General features: G+C 39.5%; 2 protein-coding genes across 2 annotated transcripts in view; both read right to left on the reverse strand.

Annotated features, from left to right (window-relative positions):
- The window catches only part of LOC122640960 (DDB1- and CUL4-associated factor 4), a 40,527-nt gene extending 38,357 nt beyond the window's left edge, over positions 1–2,170 (reverse strand). The window contains exons 1-2 of the mRNA XM_043834259.1: positions 1,846–2,170; positions 1,595–1,722 (exon numbers count right to left, since the gene is read on the reverse strand). Coding sequence (XP_043690194.1) covers positions 1,595–1,722; positions 1,846–1,855 — 138 coding nt within the window. The 5' untranslated portion in view covers positions 1,856–2,170. The remainder of the gene's footprint in view (positions 1–1,594; positions 1,723–1,845) is intronic.
- Positions 2,171–4,058: 1,888 nt separating this feature from the next.
- On the reverse strand, positions 4,059–22,616 carry LOC122638576. Its single transcript, XM_043831439.1, has 2 exons — positions 22,369–22,616; positions 4,059–4,435 (listed from the first exon to the last, which is right to left on the reverse strand). The coding sequence occupies exons 1-2, from the start codon at positions 22,567–22,569 to the stop codon at positions 4,247–4,249; spliced, it is 390 nt and encodes a 129-aa protein (XP_043687374.1). The 5' UTR covers positions 22,570–22,616; the 3' UTR covers positions 4,059–4,246.
- Between the last annotated feature and the right edge of the window lie 811 nt (positions 22,617–23,427).

Below are 23,427 nucleotides of genomic sequence, written 5' to 3' on the forward strand. Positions count from 1 at the left end.
AACCGTCACAAGATTCAGAACTAATAGCAGAATAGAGAACTGATATCAGAATTCAGAGATCAATTTCAATTTCCAAAACAAGAGATTTGGAGAAATCCAAGTTGAAATAGGAAAACTACAATTCGATTGGAAGGATAGGATTTTCAAAACAAAATCTGAAATCACGTTTAATAGAGATGAACAGAATTGAAACAAAAAATACAAGAAAAGATATAATCAGAAATCACCTCCTAATCTGTAGGACTGGAATCATCACCAGTACCCCAACCTTGGAATCACCTCCAAGAGTTCCTAGAATTACCACAGCAGGGAACATTCTGAATCACCATAGAACCAAAGGCAAAAAAACCCGATTTTCATTGCTCAAATTTGTGTACAAGGCTGTAGCCCCTTATATACTTATATAGAAGACTCAAACTCAAAAAGGAAAAGCCTAAACCAATTCTTATCTAATAAAGAAACTTAACCATCTAGGAAACTGAAATAATAAAGTAAAGAGATTGATATAAAGCTGAACTCTTAGAGACCTATTTCAGCCTAACTAAAACACTTAATAACAAATAAAATAAAGAAATAGAACTCTAACTAGATTAACTAATAAAGTAAATCCTGTGTTCATTCCTCCTGGCTCCAACCCATATTTTAGACCTATTAAAGTGGCCTATAACAAAAACCGAATCGAATATTAAGACCCAACCCAGCGCCTATTTCCATTAAAATAAGCCCACCTCTGCTGATTTATCTGCATCAGTGGAAGAGAATGAGATGTTCCAAAGTTGTATTCAAGATTGATGGTTTTCTCAGGATTAGACAGCTGCATACACAGTAATATAGGAGACTTGAATTTAATTTTTTCCAATCTTGGATTCAGTATATGATGTACTAACCTTTTTTTGTCAACTTTTGTAACCTCTAAAATTATCTTAAATGAAGTTTGTTGCTTTATACCTGTCCCTCAAAAGAAGAACAAGAAAAAATTCATGAGGCTGAACCCAAGTAGCTGGGACAACTGGACAATGTTTTACCTGAGTTGAGTATACTCTTAATCTTAATATAGATATGGTCATCCTTTTCTTTGCGCCACTAGAATCCCATCATTTTCTTATTCTTGGATAAATAAGATACCTAGAGATAACCCTGATTAAGTAATCACCAACAAAGATGCAAAGTCAAATACATTTGAACTATTGAAAACAGATCACAGGGGAATAGAATTCCCAAAACAGATTCTGGGCCTTACAATACTTAGCATCACATCATATATATTCCTAATACTAGAACACCAACCAGGAAGACCAACATATCTAGCATCTCAAGTCCTCGAATGCAACAACTAAAATGAGTTTCTCATGAAAACTCTCATCAACGTATCACTATTCCTTCTTCAATAGAATAGAACATTAAGCAGCTGTTGCAGCACCAACCTGAACTATAAGCAATACACAATCTGTTCAAACCTAGTTGCAAGAACTAACCCAACTAATTCTTTTTCTCAGGAATTTCAAGACGAACAGAACGACATAATTCTTATTTTTTTTCTGTTTATCAAATATGCGATTAAAAGGGATTAAGAAGTAGAATAGGCGAGTTTTACCTGATTGGGTTTATCAATATTTGATGAAGAGGCAGTAGCAGCAGATGAATTACGAGTAGAGCCGGGTATTGGACCTTTGAGAAGAAAGTACCTGTTCTTCTCCGGATCATAATAGTAGCCCGGAAGCTCTGCAGATTAACAAAATCGATTATACGAAGCAAATTAAGCCGATAACCCAAAATAAAACTCTTCCAAAATCAGATTGAGAAAAATTGACTCAGTTTCAATAGAGAGAGAGAGAGAGAGAGAACCTTGTGGCATGTTTCAAGGAGTAATGAGAACCAAAGAACCTTTCTAAGTTTGCAGGTCACTTAGGCGAGGGCCGAACAGCAACTTTAGCACACAAAACAAACACAGAGGGTACGGAAAGAAATGCAGGTTTGACAGAAAAATCCTAAACACGCAGATGTGCCCGAAACAGAGATAGTCAACATCGCTCGCAGCGTGCCTTCTTACAGTCAAAACTCGACCTGCGTTTATAGTTTCGCGCTCGGCGGCAGCCGACAAAAGATGCTTTAAGGGGACGCAGGATCCGTCTGTATTCTGTAACGGCCGATATATCATTAACCCGACACAATTTGTCTCAATTGTACATTTTGCACTTCCCACGCGACGGCCGGGTGTCCTCGTGGACCAGATTATGTGCAACTTGTTTAAAACCGGAGTTCGGACAAAAATGCATTATGGGCCAAATATTAATTTCAATAGATTTTAAGCTGAAGATTACAAATCTCGAAAGAGACCGTATATAATAGATCAAATACAATTTGAAATTCAAAAAAAAAAATATCGTTAAAATTTAAATTTCAAAACTTCTGACAGGCTTTTTTGCCTTCGAAATGCACCCAAATGACCAAAAAACGCATACATGAGTAGTTATTTGAAGAGCTCGTCGAGATCTTCGATTTGATAAATAATTCGTCCCATTTCGCCCTTATACCTTCGACCACTCCTAATGGACTTCCGCTAGTTCAACTGGCTCAAATACTTATCTGATATCTCCTCTATATCACGTAATTTCTTGTGGAAGTTCTTTTGTGATATCATCCCATAAAAAATAAATAAATTGTTGACTTCTGAAATTTTTTTTTTTCTAAGGTGGGGGTAGAAAATTATTAAAATCAGCAAGAAAAACTACAAAATCACCTCCATCAACTATGGATATAAGAAATTCCAAATTCTCTGGCCTGCTCCAACCCTTATTTTATAGTGACAACTGACAACCTCATATGTGTTTTGCAATACACACCAAAACACCTGAGTGTCTGTTCTATTTATGTGATTGGACCAAAAGACTTCGGGTGGCTAGTTTTCTACTTTTCTTGGTATTGGGGTAACTCAATCCAATGGGACTTCTCTTCCTTCCTTTATTTTTAGTCTATGGTCAAACAAAAATTTCATTAAATTTGAAAAAGCTAGGTTTTTTCATCCAGACCACAAGAAAATATATGTTTATCTTTCATAAAACCATTCCAAATCAAACCATATTATTTGCATCACTTCATTTAATTCCTCAAATGGAACCCTCCCTCAATCCAACTCTAGATCATCCCCTTCTATAATCAGTACCAAGATGCAAATCAAATTAAATGATTCAAACTCATTTCAACAGAGAAGGATTACGAATTATCCAGATTATAGCCTGCGATGGAGCCTTTTGAAAAGCAACAAGTGAAACTGCTATTGTTTGGGTACTTGGCAATCCTAATAATCTGAAACTCTAACCAGGATGTAGCTACCAGAGTATGTACCCTTATGAGGCATGTAATTTTTATTTTTTAAACGCTCGTTTTTCACCCTGCATTGAATATTATATTAATAAAACTTTTGAGAATAAGACGAGACAACTAAAAAATATTACTAACTTCTTAGTTCACCACTTTGGTGACAAGAAGTTGCACTCAATAGTTTAATACAAAAATTAACTATTTTCATAAAAAGAAATCAAACCAACCCGGTTTGCCAACCAAGCAGACCTTTGATACAGCCAACCCAACATAATTCCTAGATGGGCCAGGGCTTGAACACCTTTAGCCTCTAATGGTAAAAACATAAACATTACAATGAAAGAACAAGAAGGGCAGGGCTGCAGGGGTGAACAAGGAAGGACAACAACAACAACTCAACCTTATCCCAACTAAATGGGGTCGACTATGGATCCATTAAAAACCAAAGTAGGGAAAACTGAGATCTTCACAAAGTGAAAGTAAGGTAAGAGGAATGAAGAATAAAAATGAAGAAATGAGATATCTGATTGAAGGACAACAACAATATCTAATTGACATTACACCAAGTACTTCAAATACCTCTAAGTGCACTCGGATTAGTACTTAGTAGGATTACAAATTGCAATGCAGTGGTAAAATAATTGTGTTACTATAATTGTTTTATGATTGACAACATGAATAGAATGTTTTTGAAAGGAAAAAAATTATATATCCGAGTCACTCCGATCCATTCTGTAAACAGGAAACCCAATGAAGCAAGCTCAACTTGCCAGACAAAAATGAGAGTGTTTATAGAACTACTGTGAACAATTCCAACAGCCTAAATCCAACAAATTCGTTGCATAACATTTAGTATCAAAAGCGAACTTCAAAGTCTGGTGTCACATAGATAAACACTTCCAAGACACATTCCAACCATGTTCAACTACTTCGACTTCGAATCTTTATCAGCTTCAGTGCTGCTTGGCTTTGGTATCGGTTGAATCCTCACATAAGGGTTTCTAGTCAATGTCTCTCCTCTTAGAGCAGCTACATATCGGTCGTTTGTGTCCTCTTTCCGCTGCAGCTCCCCAAGGAATTCAGCCAGCCTCTCCTTGTTAACTTGCCCCATCATCTGATTCACGAGCCACAAGAAAATAACCACAAGCTTTAGTACTTTGTAAGAGGAAAGTGCATCTTCAAAACAAGGTTTCACATGATGATAATAATTGGGAACAGCAGTTCCGGAACTTTGGCTGCTATTCAATGTTACAATGGTATGAAGGCTGTTACGATGGCAGATACTTTTCCAAATATTCCTTTTTATTTTAATATCTTATGACTAAAATTTTATAAAATAATATTAGATGACTCGTTTAATAATAATAAAAAAAATACAGAGGCTTTCATATATAGTATAGACTGTAAGCTCTGCTTGACTACAACAAAATAATTGTAATTGTTAACATAACTCACAGCTAGCACACAATGCTTTTATCCATTAATCTATGTATATCAAGACCATCCGAGGAAAATATTCAGAAATATATTTATAATCTATGGAAATAATTTCATTGCGTTTGCAATAAAATGTGAGGTAAATAACTGGATATTATAAATCCACAGAACCTGAACTGTCATCAATTGCTTTCTAATGGACTAAGATCTTTTCCAAAAAGGAATGTAAACAAACACCAAGTTTCATGTATACATTAGCTCCTCGGACAAAACACTGGGACAATCAAGGAACAGGTCTGAGACATTCATGGTTTTAGAGATTCAATTGCCGCCACAGCTTCATGCTGTACTTAGCCATTTTAAAAGGGAAAGTTAATATAGATCAAGGTTTTCTTCTCGTACGGCTCGAGAAAGAATGATTCAATTACATGTTTTAGTGTAAAATAAAGTGCGTACCCAGTGCATGAGGCTCCCGCCACTGCAGGGTCGGGGGAGGGTCAGAAAAACATAAAATCAATTTGACAATGATTAAAGGATTTTTTTTTATTTTTTATTTTTTAAATTCTTCCTTCCCTAAAAAGGAGGGGGGGGGGGGGGAAGGAAAAACAATTCATATTCATAACTCAACTCTATGTTGCTTGCTTGGTGCGAACCACTGCTGAGCAGCCTATGCTAGAGTTAATTGCATTAAAGGATTTTGATGGGTATTCCACCGCTGATGTATAGAAACCCTTATTATAATGTTGAAAGGATTCAACTAAGAACCGAACTCTACAAGAGGATTAATTTTCTCACAAATCAGCAGGTCAACCACTAAAATTATGTTGAGTTAACACTAAATCACCATTGAATAAAGGGAATGATTAGTTGACCAAATCTTCACAATATCAGCAGTATCTGTTAGTTGGATAGACAGATCAAACGGAATTGAGCATTCCAGCAAAACTTCTTGGAAAACAGAACCGCAAGGGGGTGTTTTGGATCCTTCAATCAGCAACTGTGGAAGTAAGCCTCAATCAGCCTCGTAACCACCAAATACTGATTCTAACAGCATCCCAGTACCTTCAAATGGTCTTCAATTGGGTAGAAGCAATCTCAGAATAGCAGTTGAGAACAGAGAATCGATTTAGGAAATAGGATAAGAAGATAGAAAGGCCTCTCACTCTCTCCTAGGCATCTCACCTCAAGGTCTCTCCCCTCACATAACCATCCCACCTCCAGGCATCTCACCTAACTGCATCACACAGGCTTTTGGTTGAAACCAGCATAAACAACTTTTTTATTCAAATCCTTGCAGGCTGAATATAACCCCTGTTTTATTTATAATAACAACTAAATAAAGCAAACTGAGTTTCTTCCTTGCATGGAAAGGGATCCTGGTCATTATCCCAATAGAAACTAAATACAAGTAAATCTAGTTAATTAACAAACTAGAAAGAGTCCTAAAACCAGTAACTACCATTACAAGAAAGAAATCCCTCCAAAATAGAAACTATCTTTAAGCTACTAAGTCCCCCACGCAAGGACTAGATAAGAAATACAACTAAGGTCCTAGATTATGGGAAACTACCACATCTCTAAGCAGCAGTCCCCACAAGAAGATCTCTCACGCAACACTCCAGCCTTCTAGAGTAATCCCCACCCAATATGGCTTCTTGGAAGCATTTTTCTTCTATTTCAAGCTGGCATGGGTCCCATTAAATCTGAAGAAAAAAAAATCTCCCAAATATGCTGGGTTGATGGGAATGAACCTGGACAGATAATTATTGATTGTTCTCAACCATCATCTATCTACATATTATTTCACTACAGATGACCACTGTTTGATCTACATGCAGTGGCAAGATGATAATGAGGGGGTGAAAGTTGAAGAAATGGAGATTCCGCAAAGTGACCATTTTAGGTATCTAGGATCAATCATCAGTAAGGAAGGTGATATAGAAGAGGATGTCTCACAGAGGATTAAAGTAGAATGGATGAAGTAGAGAGGTGTATCCAGAGTGTTATGTGATCAATGGATTTGTTAAGAGTAGTCGTTTTATATTTACTAGTTGCTGTGGGGGTATTTTTGTCTTATTTATATTTCTGGTTTATTCTTTCTGGGTTTATTCTATTGTGAGGGTATTTTGGGGAGTTCACTTGTAATCACTTAAGTGCTGTGTTTATAAATAAGATTGCTCTCTCACGATTTGCCTCTAACCAAATCGTGAGAGATTTGACCCTCTCAATCGATCTCTCTTTTTCTTCTCTTCTCTTCTCTTCTCTTCTCTACTTCTTCTTCTTCTTCTTCTCTGTTATTCTTTTGCTGCTGATCAGACTTAGGGCTCTAATCTGTTACATGGTATCAGAGCACTAATTCTGATCGATTGTTTGTCCTTTGATTGCTGTTTTGAAGGTCTCTCCTTCCCCTTGCTCCTTTATCGTGGTTCACAGCAACCAGATGCTGTACTTCTTGTTCTGAATCTTAGTCGTATCCTAATGAAAGACTAAGATTCCCTGATATGCTGAAGATATTTTTTATGTGTGCCTATGCCTGATGCTGCTTGAGAGTTTTCTGCTGATCAAAGTGAGGCCTGCTTGCATCTGAAAAATCGATTTTCCAATACCCTGTGAAATCGATTTTTTTTCCCTTTTGCTCTTGGGATTTCTTCTCAACATCGACTGTTGGTTTCGGGTTTTTTTTATTCCTCAATATTTACTGTTTGGACTGTCCAGCCTCCTTCATCTCAACTTCATCGATTTTGCCCTTGTCAAGGTTTTGGGCTGAAATCGATCTCTGCCTGATCTGCTGGTTTTGGCTGCCTCTACTCTATCTATATCCAAGGGGTTCTTTGGCAATTTTTTATTTGATCTTATGGCTGATTCTAAGCCCCCTACGGATAACTTCAATGTACAGATTACCACCATCAAACTGAATGGTGCCTCCAACTACCTCCTTTGGTCTCAAGCTTTTGAAGTTTACGTTACTGCTCACCGGAAGATAACTTATCTTACCATGACACCACCAGATTCTACAGATGACAAATATGATGATTGGAAGGCAGAAAATGCAACTCTTCTTTGTTGGCTTTGGAATAGCATGGAACCTTCCATAGCCTCTAATGTTATGTTTCATAAAACTGCCAAGGGAGTTTGGGAAGAACTCAAGGAGAGCTATTCTCAAGACACCAATTTATCTCGAATTTATGACCTGTATGAGAGGTTTTTCTCTTTCAAGCAAGAAGGAAAGTCTCTTGGCGAATATTACAGTGCTTTGAAGGGGATGTGGGAAGAACTCAATGTCTACCAGCCTATATCTACTGATGCCTCTGTGATCAAATCCCAACGTTCATAATTTTTGGTTGCGAAGTTTCTCTCTGGATTGGATCCTGATCTTCAATCCGTCAAAGGCCAATTATTGGCTGGTGAGAAGATCCTGTCTATGAATGAAGCATATTATCGAATCCAAAGAGTGGTTTCTCCTTCAGTGGTGAAGTCTGATCCAGCGCCTGTCTCCAAGGATAATTCTGCTCTCTTTGTTTCTACTGGAGGACGTGGTCGTGGTGGTGGTACCTCTTCTCAAGGTCGTGGTTCTGGATCTGGCCGTAGTCGTGGGGCTGGTTCTGGTGCTCGTGAGGCTGTTTCCAACTCTACTGGTTCATCTTCTGGTGATGGTGCCTCTCGGTGGTGTTCTCATTGTGGTCGCCCTAACCATACTATTGACAAATGTTGGCTGAAACATGGCAAACCACAATGGGCACGAGAGCAATTTATAAACACTGCAGTTTCTGATGGAGTGGCTGATCCTATGCATCCTCCTGACACTACTCATAGTTCTTCTACTGATGGTGGTAGTTCCTCTAATGACCTGGTTTCTCAGTTATTACAACGAGTTCAGCAACTTGAGACATCATCCTCTTCGTCTACAGCTGTCCTTGCCCACTCAGGTACATCTACTGCATGGTTCGCCTCCTCATCTTCACCGTGGGTCATTGACTCCGGTGCCTCTTCTCACATGACTGGTAAGCCCAATTTATTTACATCCTTTACGCAGTCCGCTGTTCCATCTCGGATTTCTATTGCCGATGGCTCTTCTATACCCGTTATTGGTCATGGGGACATCCCCTTAACTTCTGATTTTTCTTTGACTAATGTCCTTCATGTACCTAAGCTTCCTTTAAATCTTCTTTCTATTAGTCAATTAACTAAGACTTTGAATTGTTCTATAACCTTTCATCCTTCTCATTGTGTCATACAGGATCTTGCAACAAAGACGACAGTTGGTGGCGGGTATGAGAAGGGTGGCCTCTACTATTTTGATTTGGCATCTACTACTACGGCAGCGGCTACTACCTCTACTAGCATGTCCCTGTTACATTGGCACTATCGTTTTGGACATCCTTCCTTATCCAAGCTGCACCATCTTGTTCCTAGCTGCAAATCTGTCTCCTGCATTGAGTGTGAAGCTTGTGAGCTTGGCAAGCATCATCGTACTGTTTTTCCTTTGAGTCCAGAGTCTAGGAGTACTTCTTTGTTTCAGTTAGTTCATTCTGATATTTGGGGCCCTTGTCGAGTCAAGAGTCGGTTAGGTTTTTCTTATTTTGTTAGTTTTATTGATGATCATTCTCGTATGACATGGTTGTACCTCTTAAAGGATCGATCTGAATTTGTTTCTATTTTCAAGCAATTTTATAATGAAATTCGTGTTCAATTTGGTATTCCTTTAAAAATTCTGCGTACTGACAATGCCCTAGAGATGATACAACGTGAGGTTTCTTCTTTTTGTTCTGACAATGGCATCCTTCACCAAACTAGTTGCTCTTACACACCACAGCAAAATGGTGTGGCAGAGCGCAAAAATCGCCATTTGTTAGATATTACTAGGTCATTGATGTTTCATATGAATGTCCCTAAGGTTTATTGGGCTGATGCACTATTAACTGCTTGTTTCTTGATTAACCGTATGCCTTCTACTGTTCTTAATAATCAAATCCCATTTAATATTGTTTTTCCTGATCGGCCTGTTTTCTCTCTTCCCCCTCGTGTCTTTGGTTGTCAATGTTTTGTTCATGTGCTTCGTCCTAGCCTTGATAAACTATCTCCTAGGGCTGTCAAGTGTTTGTTTCTTGGCTATTCTCGTATCCAGAAGGGTAATATGTGTTTTGATCCCATCTCTCGCCAGCAATTTGTTTCCGCTGATGTTACATTCTTCGAAAACTCTCCTTATTTTGCTGGTTCTTCCATTGATGTTGATCTGAGTGTTGATAATGGTGGTGTTGATGGTATTATTGCTGAACCTGTCCCTCCTCCTGTCCCATTAGTTGTACATCCTGGTTCCACCGCAATAAAGGTCTACACGCGCCGTGCTCAACCGCAGCCGCTGCCACTGCCACCTCCACCTATTGATGTTGCTCCTCATCCGCCACCAGCTGCCACCTTGCCTGCGGATCCCACTTTAGACATTGATGATCTCCCTATTGCAAAGCGAAAAGGTACTCACACTTGCACTCAAACTCCTCTTTATCCCTTGGCCAATTATGTTTCTGTTTCTCATCTTCCTCTCCGTTATCGTGCTTTTGCTGCTGCATTACATTCTACCTTTATTCCCAATTCTTATACAATTGCATTATCCCATCCTGGGTAGAAAAATGCTATGGATGTGGAGATGGATGCCTTGGTCTCTTGTAAGACTTGGTCGTTGGTTGATCTCCCGCCTGGTAAGGATCTTGTGCGGTGTCGTTGGGTGTACATGGTTAAGTACAATCCGGATGGCACTGTGGAACGGCTCAAGGCCCGTTTGGTTGCCAAGGGGTTTACACAGACCTATGGGGTGGACTACTTTGAGACTTTTTCTCCTGTTGCGAGATTGAATTATATCCGTATTTTGCTTTCCTTGGCGGTCAATCTTGATTGGCCTCTCTATCAGATGGATGTGAAAAATGCCTTCCTTTATGGTGATCTACAGGAGGAGGTCTACATGGAGCAACCTCCTGGTTATGTTGCTCAGGGGGAGGATAGTGTCCGAGTTTGTCGCCTTTATAAGGCAATTTATGGACTGAAACAGTCTCCCCATGCATGGTTTGATAAATTCAGCAGTGTTGTGGCTGGTTGTGTGTTCTCTCAATGCTACTCTAATCATTCTATATTTATTAGACGTCAGGGGTCTAACGTGGTTGTCTTAGCAATCTATGTCGATGACATTATTGTTACTGGTAATGATGCTTCTGGGATTGCACAGGCAAAGACGTATTTGCATGACAGTTTCCAGATCAAGGATTTGGGTAGCCTCAGGTACTTTCTTGGCATTGAGGTTGTTCGCAGCTCTCGAGGTCTTCACCTATCCCAGCGGAAGTATATTCTTGATTTGCTTGATGAGACAGGAATGTTGGGTTGCAAACCTATTGATACTCCTATGGATTCCCATGTCAAGTTTGGCACTTCTGATGACAAGGAATTTAGTGACCCACATCAGTATCGACGTCTGGTCGGTAGACTTATCTACCTTACAGTTACTCGACCCGATATTTCATTTGCTGTGGGGGTTGTTAGTCAGTTCATGCAGACACCTAAGCAAGTGCATTGGGATGCTGCTTGTCGTATTTTACGCTATCTCAAGGGTGCTCCAAGTAAGGGGCTGGTTTATCGTCGCCATGGTCATACCAACATTGTTGGGTTCTCTGATGCTGATTGGGCTGATTCTGATGGCGATAGAAGATCCACTATAGGCTATTGCACTTTCTTTGGAGGTAATTTGGTTACTTGGAAGAGCAAGAAACAGACCACTGTTGCTCGTTCCAGTGCAGAGGCAGAGTACAGAGCTATGGCTCATACAGCTGCAGAATTAATGTGGGTTCGTTTTTTTGCTCGTGAGCTTGGTTATTTCAGTGATCAACCCATGGAGATGTACTGTGATAACCAAGCTGCCATCTATATTGCCAACAACCCTGTTTTTCATGAGCGAACCAAGCACATTGATTGTCACTTTGTTTGAGATGCTGTTCAGAAAAAGCTGATTGTTACTCCTTTTGTTCGTTCCCAGTTTCAGCTTGGAGATATGTTTACGAAGGCTTTGTTTCGACCTCAGTTCTTGAGTGGTTGTTCCAAGCTGGATCTTGGTGATGTCTACGCTCCAGCTTGAGGGGGAGTGCTAAGAGTAGTCGTTTTATATTTACTAGTTGATGTGGGGGTATTTTTGTCTTATTTATATTTCTGGTTTATTCTTTCTGGGTTTATTTTATTGTGAGGGTATTTTGGGGAGTTCACTTGTAATCACTTAAGTGTTGTGTTTATAAATAAGATTGCTCTCTCACGATTTGCCTCTAACCAAATCGTGAGAGATTTGACCCTCTCAATCGATCTCTCTTTTTCTTCTCTTCTCTTCTCTTCTCTTCTCTTCTCTACTTCTTCTTCTTCTTCTTCTTCTTCTTCTTCTCTGTTATTCTTTTATTGCTGATCAGACTTAGGGCTCTAATCTGTTACAGGATTCCTTTAAGCTTAAAGAAAAATTTTACAGGACAGTCATAAGACCGGCTATGGTGTATGACGCGAAGTGTTAGACGGTCAAGAAGTGTCATATAGATAAGCTAAGTGTAGCAGAAATGAGGTTGTTGAGATGGATGAGTGGCAAAACCAGGAAGGATAAAATAAGGAATGATCATATTAGAGCTGGTTTGGGAGTAACCTCGATTCAAGATATGCTACGAGAAAGTCATCTGAGGTGGCATGGCCACGTTCAACGGAGGCCTTCGGATGCTCCAATTCGGAGGAGTGACTTTATTTAGATTGAAGGTACTAAAAGAACTAGGGACAGACCTAAAATGACCCTTGGAAAAGTGGTGAGGAAAGAGATGCATAGTTTGGGCCTTGTTTCAAGTATGACATCGAATAGAGCTGATTGGAGGGCAAGGATCCGTGTAGCTGACCCCAGTTAGTTTGTATAAGACTGATTTATAATTGTTGTGTTGTGTTCATTTTCTTTTATTTTTATTAATAATATTTTGTCTACGCAAGGATTCATGTAGCTGACCCCATTTAGTTGGGATAAGGCTGGGTGGTTGTTGTTGTTGTTGTTGTTGCAGTGGCAAGATGATGAGGACATCACTCATGGATTTAGGACATATCAGAGGAGAAGCAGACGTACACAGCCACACATCACTTCATTGTGGCTAGATGTCCCTTATTAACTTGTGTGGATCTGTTTATTTCTGTTTACTTATGTGTGGTTTGTTTTATCTTATTGTATTTTATTTTATTTGGTGTCAAAACTGTCATGTACTAAAGTTGTAATGCTAAGCGGGGTAGTTATTAAGAAGGTATGGCTGGAGAAGTATTGATTGCAAGAAAAGAAGTTATTAGGGAGAAAACTCTTTTTTGGATTTAAAAAAAATTGTATTTTGGTATGAAAGACAATGAATGATGTTGGAACTTGTGAGATTTTCTGCCATTCTCTACAGCATGAGTGATTCCCTGCAAACATTGGAGTGAATCCAAGCCCCTTTTCTCTTCCCTAATTCTTCTTAGGATACCACCCACTCCCTCTCCCCTATTCCTCTTCTACCAGTCCCAATTTTCCCACTTTTGGCCTAAATTATAGCCACAAACACAATGGAGACTCATCAATTAACAGGGAGGAATTGAAGATACATTCTTTAGAGTTTGGCAGTGACTTAGCACTTGATCACAGCACTCCAACTCGTAGGATAGCAAAGGAAGGTACTGACCTATCATGTATACTTTATTAAATTTTCATGAATCCTAGAATGAGTTTTCTACACGTGTAGTATGGAAATTTTCATTATTATTGACTGCTATTAATTCTGATTTTCTGTATGTATGCTGTGAGTTTTGTATTAATAGACCCTTCCCAAGCCCAAATTCAAATTCATTTAATCCTTAGACTTGTATTAGACTTCCCAAACCTGTCCAGCACCATTTGGTATCAGAGCACGGTTCCAGCAATCAAGCTCTTTGGGTCATCCTAAAAATTTCCCATTTGTTGTATGAAAACCCGTAGTGGAACACAGTACCAACCACACAAATAGAAACAATGAACTTAGATATTTTGGCCAAATAATGGGGTCGCATAAATGCCAGATTGGGATGACATCCAAAACCAGTTTGAGACTCAAGACATGCATGCGGGAGCTCTTGAGGCAGCCTAGGGAGCATATTCCTAGAAATAGGGAAAATGACATTTAGCAAGAGGATGCTGAAAGACGGGATGGAACTCAAAGGAGTGAAGTCCCTAATAACCAGCCACTTCAATTTGTGCGTAGTGAACCCTATAGACAACATAGGTTTCCTTACCTATAGACAACATATGTTAACTTTATGATGAGGACGAAGATGAACGGGAAGTACCAGATAGGGCTGGTGACATAACACAAAAAGTGAAGATTGAAGCTCCCACATACGATGGAAGACTTGATCCAAAAGTCTTCTTGGATTGGCTTGCAGACATGGGCCACTTTCTTGAGTGGTATAAAATATGTCCGAACCGGCCGTGCAAGATTCGCCAAAATGAAACTTATTGGGCAAGCCAAGCTGTATTGGATGAGCGTGGAGCGTTACATTCAAAGGTTGGGACATGAACCTATAGAATATAGGGCAGAAATGAAAGCGAAGTTAAAAGAAAAATACCTCCCAGTATCCTACAGAGACCGGATTTTGGACTAGATGATCACTGTTCAGCAGGGCAGCATGTCTGTTGCTGAGTATATGAGTAAGTTTGATGAATTCTTGGTGCATTGTGATGTGAATGAAGATCCCAAAGTGACTCTTTCTTGATTTTGTACTGGTTCTTAAGCTTGAGATCAGAAAGGAGATCATTATACACTGCACACAGTGGATTCAGTAACAGGCTTTCCAATTGGCATTGGAATTAGAACAATAAGTTTGGCAACCATTCATGAGGAAATATGGGTCCCAATCAACAGAGTTTTCCTCAAGAAAATTCTTTGATGGTGAACAGGTATCTAAATCTTTCCATGCTGCATCTAGAGGAAGCAGTTCTTCCCAATTCACACTCAAAGATTCAAAAGGGACAGGATCTGCTATGGAGAGTTCTAAGGCCAGCAAAGTTATGTGCTATCACTGCAATGGCACTGGGCATTATGCCTATCAATGCCCAACCTGTAAACTTTAAACTAGAGCTGAAGAAAGTGAGGAAGAGTCAGAACATGTTGAGGATGAGTGGGTACACGTGACTGAAGAAGGGGCTAGTGATGAAGAAGCACAATAACCTGGAGAAGTGACACCCCACTTGAATATTGTGAGGTGTATGTTCATAAAACCGAAGTCTGAGGATGACTAATGAAGAACCAATATCCTCCATACTCACACTAAGTATGGAGATAAGAATTGTAAGGTCATTATAGACAGCGGCATCTGTATGAATGTGGTCTCTCAGACCACCAGTTCACAGTTGGGCCTTAAGCTGGAGCCTCATCCACATCCATACAAAGTTGATTGGGTAGATCAGACCATCATTCTAGTTAGTCAATGTTGTTTAGTTCCATTAGAATTTGTTGAGTATAGGGACATCGTTTGGGGTGACGTACTACCCATGGATGTGGCACACATCCTATTGGGAAGGCCTTGGTTATTTGACTTTGATGTGACGCACTTTGGTAGATCAAACACTTATATGTTTGTCTACAAAGGGAAGAAATCAAACTCAATCCTTCCCAACCCCGAGAGTTGAAAGTGAGTGGTGAGACAGTGAATCCTTCTAAAATTAATCAACAGAAGCAACTACACATCCTTAATAGACAACAGTTTGTGAGAGAATGCAAAGCATTTGAAGTGGTTTATGTCCTGGTTTCAAAAGAAATGGAAGAAAATTCCCTAGATGTTCCATTAGAGATCTCGAGATAGGTTGCTTCCATACCCTTTGAATTTAGTGACATTGTCCTTGAGGAGTTGCCTAGAAGGTGACATAGATGATGATGTTTCGCAGAGACTTCAAGTGGGATGGGCGAAGAGGAGAGGGGCGACCGGAGTACTGTGTGACCGAAGTATTCCTTCAAAACTTAAGGAAAGTTTTATAGGACTGTTGTCCGACCGACTATGATGTATGGGGCGGAATGTTGGGCAGTTAAGAAGTGCCATATAGAGAAGCTAAGTGTAGCAGAAATGAGGATGTTAAGATGGATGTGCGACAAGACTAGCACGGATAAAGTAAGGAATGAACGCATCAAAGCTGATTTGAGAGTTACCCCGATCAATGACAAAATTCAAGAATGTCGTTTGAGGTGGTATGACCATGTTCAACGGAGGCCTGGAGAAGCCCCAGTAAGGATGAGTAATCTAATCCAGATTGAAGGAGCTAAAAGAGCTAGGGGAAGGCCTAGAATAACCATAGGAGAGGTTATAAGGAATGACATACGTAGTCTAGGCCTTGAACCAAGTATGACCTCGGATCAAGGTTCTAAAACTCCGGTTTCGACCAGCCAGAAATTGAGATATGGTCAAAACCAGTGATTTTTTCCCAGCCAACTCGAGTCGGTGGTTTCGAGACCCAGAAATGGGTTTTTTTATCTGATTTTTTGCATACAACCTATTTTTTACATTCTAAACACAATACATGAACTATTTTCAAACAAAAAACACGGTACTTGTGGTTTTTTACCCAAGTTTGATAGTGTATATTGATCTTGGACATTGGTTGGAAACCAAGACAAACATTTATTTATGCCTAATATCATTTAAGTAAATGGTTTTATATTTGGTCTTCAACAAATCCAAGATTGCTTAAATCTTATTTATATTGAAGGAGTCATGTTCCGGTGAAAGTTAATTTGGTGGACGCGAATACTGCCAAAATGGCTTTGAATGAATTTTTAGACATCAAAACAAATGAATATTTTACCATACTTTTGGTTTTTAGCAATGTTTTCCAATATTAAGTTTCTGTACTGGTTTCGAGCCAGGTTTCGCCATGTTTTGATGGGCATAAGTGTCGAAACTTGAGAAATTACCATCATCTTGGTCGAAACCAATTGAAACGAGTCGAAACATGTAACTTTTCAAACTCCTATGAAGTTTCATCTTGGTTTCTTACGAAACTGAGATATCTTAGAAGTTTTGGTCAGTTTCGACCAAGATTTTGTTCCATGCCTCGAATAGAGCCTATTGGAGGTCAAGGATCCATGTTGACCACCCCATTTAGCTGAGATTTTCCTTACTTGGTTCTGCCTCTTTCCTCTTACTTTCATATCTAATTTCTCACTTTTCATCTCTCATTTATTCATTTCTGCATTCTTCTTTCCTCTTACTTGCAGTCCGTTTTCCTGACCTTGTTTTGTAAGGATCCATGTAGTTGACCCCATTTAGTTGGGATAAGGCTGAGTTTGTTGTTGTTGTTGTTGTTGTTGTTGTCCTTGAGGAGTTGTCAGATGAACTTCCTCCCATGAGGGATATTCAACATCTGATTAACCTTGTTCCGAGATCATCTCTTCGTAATCTTCCTCGTTATCGAATGAATCCTACAGAACATTCTGCGTTGAAAAGACAAATTGATAAACTCCTGAGAAAATGTGCTGTAAAATGGGTACAAGGGTAGAATTGTCAATAAAGGTAATTTTGTCTTGTAACCATTCTAGAATGTTCTCTTTTTCATTATAAATGAAGCTGGTTGTGTCTCATTGGACACAAGTCATATTTTCCCCAAATCCATCACCTAGCACCTCACCACCTTCTACCGCCTCCCTCCCTCTCGGTCTCTCTTAGCATCTCTCTCTCTCCCCCTTCTAGCGCCACCGAGAGGTAGCAGTACCGCCTCTACCACCTCCGCCACCCTCGGTGGTGCTTTCCTAAGCCACCGAGGGATTTTTTCCCTCCTTTTTTTGTACTCCCAATCCTCTCATGTTTTGGAGGATTGTTTCCACTTTTTCGTGGATCCCTCGATGATTTTTTTGGTCATTGATTGATGACCTCAATCCTAGACTTCGCAATAGCTTATGATCTTTCCATTGCGAACACTTTCTTTGAAAAAAGAGAGGAGCACTTAATTACTTATAAAAGTGGGAATCATACCAGCCAAATAGACTTCCTAACAAGAAGGGCGGACAGAAAGGTGTGTAAGGACTATAAGGTTATCCCTGGAGAGAGCCTAACCACGCAACATAGACTAGTGGTCCTACATATGTATCTCAGTGCATAGAAGTGTAGAAGGAGGGAACATATGTACCCTAAGATAAGGTGGTGAAGATTAAAAAGGGAGTTCCTAAGGATATTGACTGATAATGTGGTCAAAAAAGGAAAGTGGGACTTTGAGGGAGACACCAATGCGATGTAGAACGAGATGATAACTTGTATTAAAAGGGTTGCCAAAGATGTGCTAAGGGAAGCGAAGGGTAGTCGTTAGGCCCCTAGGGAGACTTGGTGGTGGAACGATAAGGTCCAAGCAGCCATTAAGATAAAAAATAAAAAAAAAAAAAAAGATTGTTTTAACACATGGCAAAGGACTAAAGACCCAAAGGATAAAAAGAGGTATTATGATGCCAGAAATGAAGCTAGGAAGATTGTAGAGATGGCTAGGGCGAAAAAATATGAGGATCTCTATATCAACCTAAACTCAAAAGAAGAGGGAATAACTATATATAAAATAGCTAAAATGAGAGAAAGGAAGAGTAGAGATTTCAATCAGGTGAGGTGTATCAAGGGTAATGATGGAAGAGTGTCGGTAAGGGATGAGGACATTTTGTAGAGATGGGATAAGTATATTTGTGACCTACTAAATGGAGATGGGTCGAGTAGAAATGAGCCGGACGATTACACTATTCAACAAGACACTACTCGTCATAGATATGTACAAAAGATTAGCGTGGTAGAAGTTAAAAAAGCTTTAAGAAAGATGAAAACAAGCAAGACACCAGGCCCAAATGAGATTCCAATAGAAGTATGGAAAACCCTAGGAGGTTGTGGGGTATATTGTTTAACCATTCTGTTTAACAGGTATATAAACACAAAGAAGATGCCAGATGAATGGAGGAGAAGCATTGTAGTCCCGATCTACAAAAATAAAGGTGATGTTAGAACAATGTCGAATGGAGATATGTAAAATTGGAGAAAAAGAAAGTAAAATCAATCTCAAAAGAACACTCACACAAGGAGACACAATTTATGTGGTTCGGGTTATAGCCTACATCCACGGGCGACAATAGGATCAAAACTTATTATGGAGAAAATTCAAGGATACAAACACTCAAATTAATTGCTCTCAACCCAAATCTCAATTACACCCAATTAGCCTCACAATAGAGTAGCATAGAGAATGACTTACTTCAAGAGAGACTAACTCTCACTACACTCTACGCACTTCACACTCTTGTTATTGATGAACAACTTATGTTCTACTCAAATTAATTGCTCTCAACCCAAATCTCAATTACACCCAATTAGCCTCACAATAGAGTAGCATAGAGAATGACTTACTTCAAGAGAGACTAACTCTCACTACACTCTACGCACTTCACACTCTTGTTATTGATGAACAACTTATGTTCTTTATCTATAGAGTACCTTGGCTAACAAAGTCTTAGGACATAATCCACAAATCAACGTAGGCTACTTATCATTCATAACTTCTCTTTTGACCACATGGGAGGCTATTGTAGGCTACCTACCAAGGCCACCCATTCCCATTTTGATAAAGCTCTCATTATATGGTAGACAATCCAACTTTGTTGACTTGACAAAAGCCATATCATAACAAATCTCCTTAAATTTTGTCATAGCCATGTCCACCTTGACTTGAACTCCATTTCCAAACTTTTACTCTGTCTACACCATTAAGCCCCTTAGGGGCACACATCAAGTACTGCGAACACCAGTCAAATTCAAGGCATGCTTGAACTTGACCACAGGGATAGGCTTCATCAACATATCTACTGGATTTTCTGTCGTAGCAATCTTCTTCACTGACACAGATCCTTCTGACATAACTTCCCGAAGGAAATGATACCTCACGTCGATGGGTTTAGTCCTCTCATGATACATTTGATTTTTAGTCAAATGTATCACACTTTGACTGTCGCCTCTACTGCCGCCATATACTCTGCCTCTATTGTAGATAAAGCAGCTGTCAACTGTAAAGACGCTCGCCAACTAACAGCTCCTCCACAAAGAGTGAAGACATAACCTGCCAAGGATCTCCTCTTAGCCAGATCACCAGCATAATCTGAATCTACATAGCCAATCACACATGATTGGTTGCCACTGCCTCCATAAATCAAACCAGCATCAGTAGTACTTTTAAGATACCGAAGTATCCATTTTACAGCCTGCCGATGACCCTTGCCAGGATTGGCCATATAACGACTAACAACACTGACGGCTTGTGAAATATCAGGGCGAGTACATACCATGGCATACATGATGCTCCCAACTGCACTTAAATACGAAACATGAGACATATGTTCCTTCTCCTCAATACATTGTGGTGACATAGCTATTGAAAGTATGAAGTGTGCTGCTAATGGAGTATTCACTGGCTTCGAGTTGTGCATCCCAAAACATTCAAGCACTTTTTCAAGATACCTCTTCTGTGATAAGAAGAGATTTCTTGCTTTTCTATCTCTGTGAATCTCCATTCCCAAAATCTTCTTGGTTGTACCTAGATCTTTCATCTCAAACTCGTCACTGAGTTGAGTCTTCAACCTATTGATCTCTGACATGCTTTTAGCAACAATTAGTATATCATCAACATAGAGTAAAAATAAATGAATGAACCATCCAACAACTTTCTGTGATACACACAACTGTCATAGTTACTTCTAGAGTAACCATGCGCCAACATAAAAGTGTCAAACCTTTTGTATCATTGCCTTGGGGATTGCTTCAAGCCATATAATGACTTCTTCAACTTGCAAACATGATCTTCCTTGCCTTCAACAACAAACCCCTCTGACTGAGTCATGTAGATAATCTTTTCAAGCTCGCCATGCAAGAATGCAGTCTTGACATCAAGCTACTCCAACTCCTGATCATATAACGGAACCATGGCAAGTAACACACGTATTGAGTTGTGCTTCACAACCGGAGAGAAGACTTCATTGAAGTCAACTCCCTCTCTTTGACTATAGCCCTTTGCCACCAAACGTGCCTTGTATCTAGCATCCTCAACTCCAGGAATTCCATCCTTTTTCTTAAAGACCCATTTACAACCAACAACTCTCATGCCCATAGGCAACTTCACCAATTCCCAAGTCTGATTCTTTTGAAGAGATTCAATCTCTTCCACCATAGCAATAGTCTACTTAGTAGATTCTTCTCTTGCGACAGCCACTGAATATGTGGAAGGCTCCTGAATGCCAATCTCATCTACCACCGTCAATGCATAAGCAACCAAATTTGCATCAACATACCTCTATGGAGGTTTAATATGTCGTCGTTGTCTCCTAGTAGCGATACTATATTGTTGCTCATCACGAACCTCTTCTTGTTGCTCAATTTCCTCCTCTTCGGGCTGAGGAAGAAAATTTTCTGAAATCTTCTATGAAGCTTCTAATGGTAGCTCCACCTGTACATCACCTATAGAAGGGACTCCTTTCCAGGATGAAGCATAATAGTCTCATCAAAAGTTACATCCCTGCTGATAATAAATTTGGGTGACTTGGGATTAGGATACCACAACCTGTATTTTCTTTACCCCTTGTCCATAACCAATGAAAATACATTTCTTTTCTAGATACTTTTTTCTTTTCTATTCTTTTCTATCCATCTCTAGACAACCAAATATAACCTTAGTGTTATTAAACTAAGTTTGCCAGCTAAAATTTTGACTTCACAGCCATGACTCCTGATCAACACAAAGATGATTCCTTCCTTTACGTCCCCAATGCACGAGGCTCCTGCCACTACGGAGTCTGGGGAGGGTCATAATGTACGCAGCCTTACCCCTGCTTTCACAGAGAGGCTGTTTCCAGACTCGAACCCGTGACCACTTAGTCACAATGGAGCAACCTTACCATTGCACCAAGGCCCGTCCTCTATACAAAGATGACTCACTCATGCATAAATTATTTTCATCACATGGGTTTGTCCACTCTAATTGATGGAATAATGGAATCAACATATCAAGCTCCATCTCCACTAGTTCCAACAGATCAAAGAACTTTCCATTTTGGAATATATCTCAATTGAGGAATTTCAATTCTTTGTACTTTTTAGAGATCACATATTCTTTGTCATATTTATCATTCGATCATGTAAGCAACAATGCCAAGTAAAGGCATAACTTATAAATTTGACAGCTTTGGAAAGTATAAATTAAAAAAAAAAAATTTAAATGACTCCGACAACAATGTTTTAATTTTTGAACTTTGCCCAACGTTAGGGTAAATCTCCACAAAGCCAATTCACAAACAGTCTTTCATGTGAATCAATTCTGTACAAACTGCAGATCCATCCAGGTGACAAGAATGATGACACTGTAGATGGAAAGAAAATAAGTTTTCGTATCCAAACATGATAGAACGGGAAAAAAAAACATCACAAAAATAATGATATACTAGATAAATGGCTTAGGTACACTCACAATCACATCCGATTTTAAAGAAAATTAGAGAATTTTGAAACCTAGGAGAGAGAAAAGACAGAAGGGAAGATTGCAGCAGTTGAAATTGTTACCATGGACTCGGGCCTGGCGGTCTTGCGGAGCTGAGCTTCAAGCTGTTCGTTGCGAGAGCTAGTGAGTTGCATGACACAGTAGCCGATAATGCCAGGGACTACTCCGCACACCGTAGCGAAGGCTATGAAGAACGGCTTCGAATCTCGAGTTTTCCGAACGACCCATCGCCATGTTTGGCTTTTCTCCCACAGGAACGACATGATCCTTCTTTCCTACAACGTTCCCTTCCGCTTTGTTCTCCTCTTTATGCTTACTCCCCCCCGTCTCCCCCCCACCCCTCTCTCTCTCTCTCTCTCTCTGGGCCTCTCAGTATGGGTTAGATCTTGGGCCTAATTGTTAACTCTCAGGTAGACCCAGTGGGTCTGTTTCACGGAAATGATTTTCATAGCCCACACTAGGCCCAATGGGTTAACGGGAATATGAGTTTAGAGAAAATTTGACCTCTCCCCCCTGCTACATCATAACTTAACCAGTTACTAAGCATACATACAGCTTAAGTCTCCTGTTTGATACCCAATTAGTAGTATATAAATGGCTGTTTAATATAGCTTATGTATTATTACCAAAAAGATATACATAGCTTATGTATCATGTTTAGGTCTCTCTCTCTCTCTAAGCTGAAAATTCATTCAAAAACTTCTAACAATCCGAGGCAGTGAAGAGATACAAAGATCAAAACAAATACAAGAACCTGCGTGACATGGAGAGCAAAGACAAGAACCATCGGCATTGGCTTAGATATAGCATTACTAATCTCTATTGTAATGCTACAACTAAATTAGTAAGGGTAGTGGTTTGCTGATACTACGTCTTGGCCCGATCCGAAACCAATCTTCAGCTAGGGAATGGGTTGGGAATTAGGGAGGAGTGTAACCACCAAAAATCTAAGCTTGCTACTAACATAACAAAATAAGGTGTCTAAGTTATTCTGTACATAATATGTTCATGAAACTTACTTTAATTCTTTTTTTTTTTTTTTTTTTATCAGGAAAGAAAGTGAATTTTCAACTCCATTCAATATTTAATAATGTTAGGGAAAATATTCTTTGAGCCTCTAG

This window comes from Telopea speciosissima, chromosome 9, assembly GCF_018873765.1.
Source record: "Telopea speciosissima isolate NSW1024214 ecotype Mountain lineage chromosome 9, Tspe_v1, whole genome shotgun sequence".
In the NCBI taxonomy this organism is placed as follows: Eukaryota; Viridiplantae; Streptophyta; class Magnoliopsida; order Proteales; family Proteaceae; genus Telopea; species Telopea speciosissima.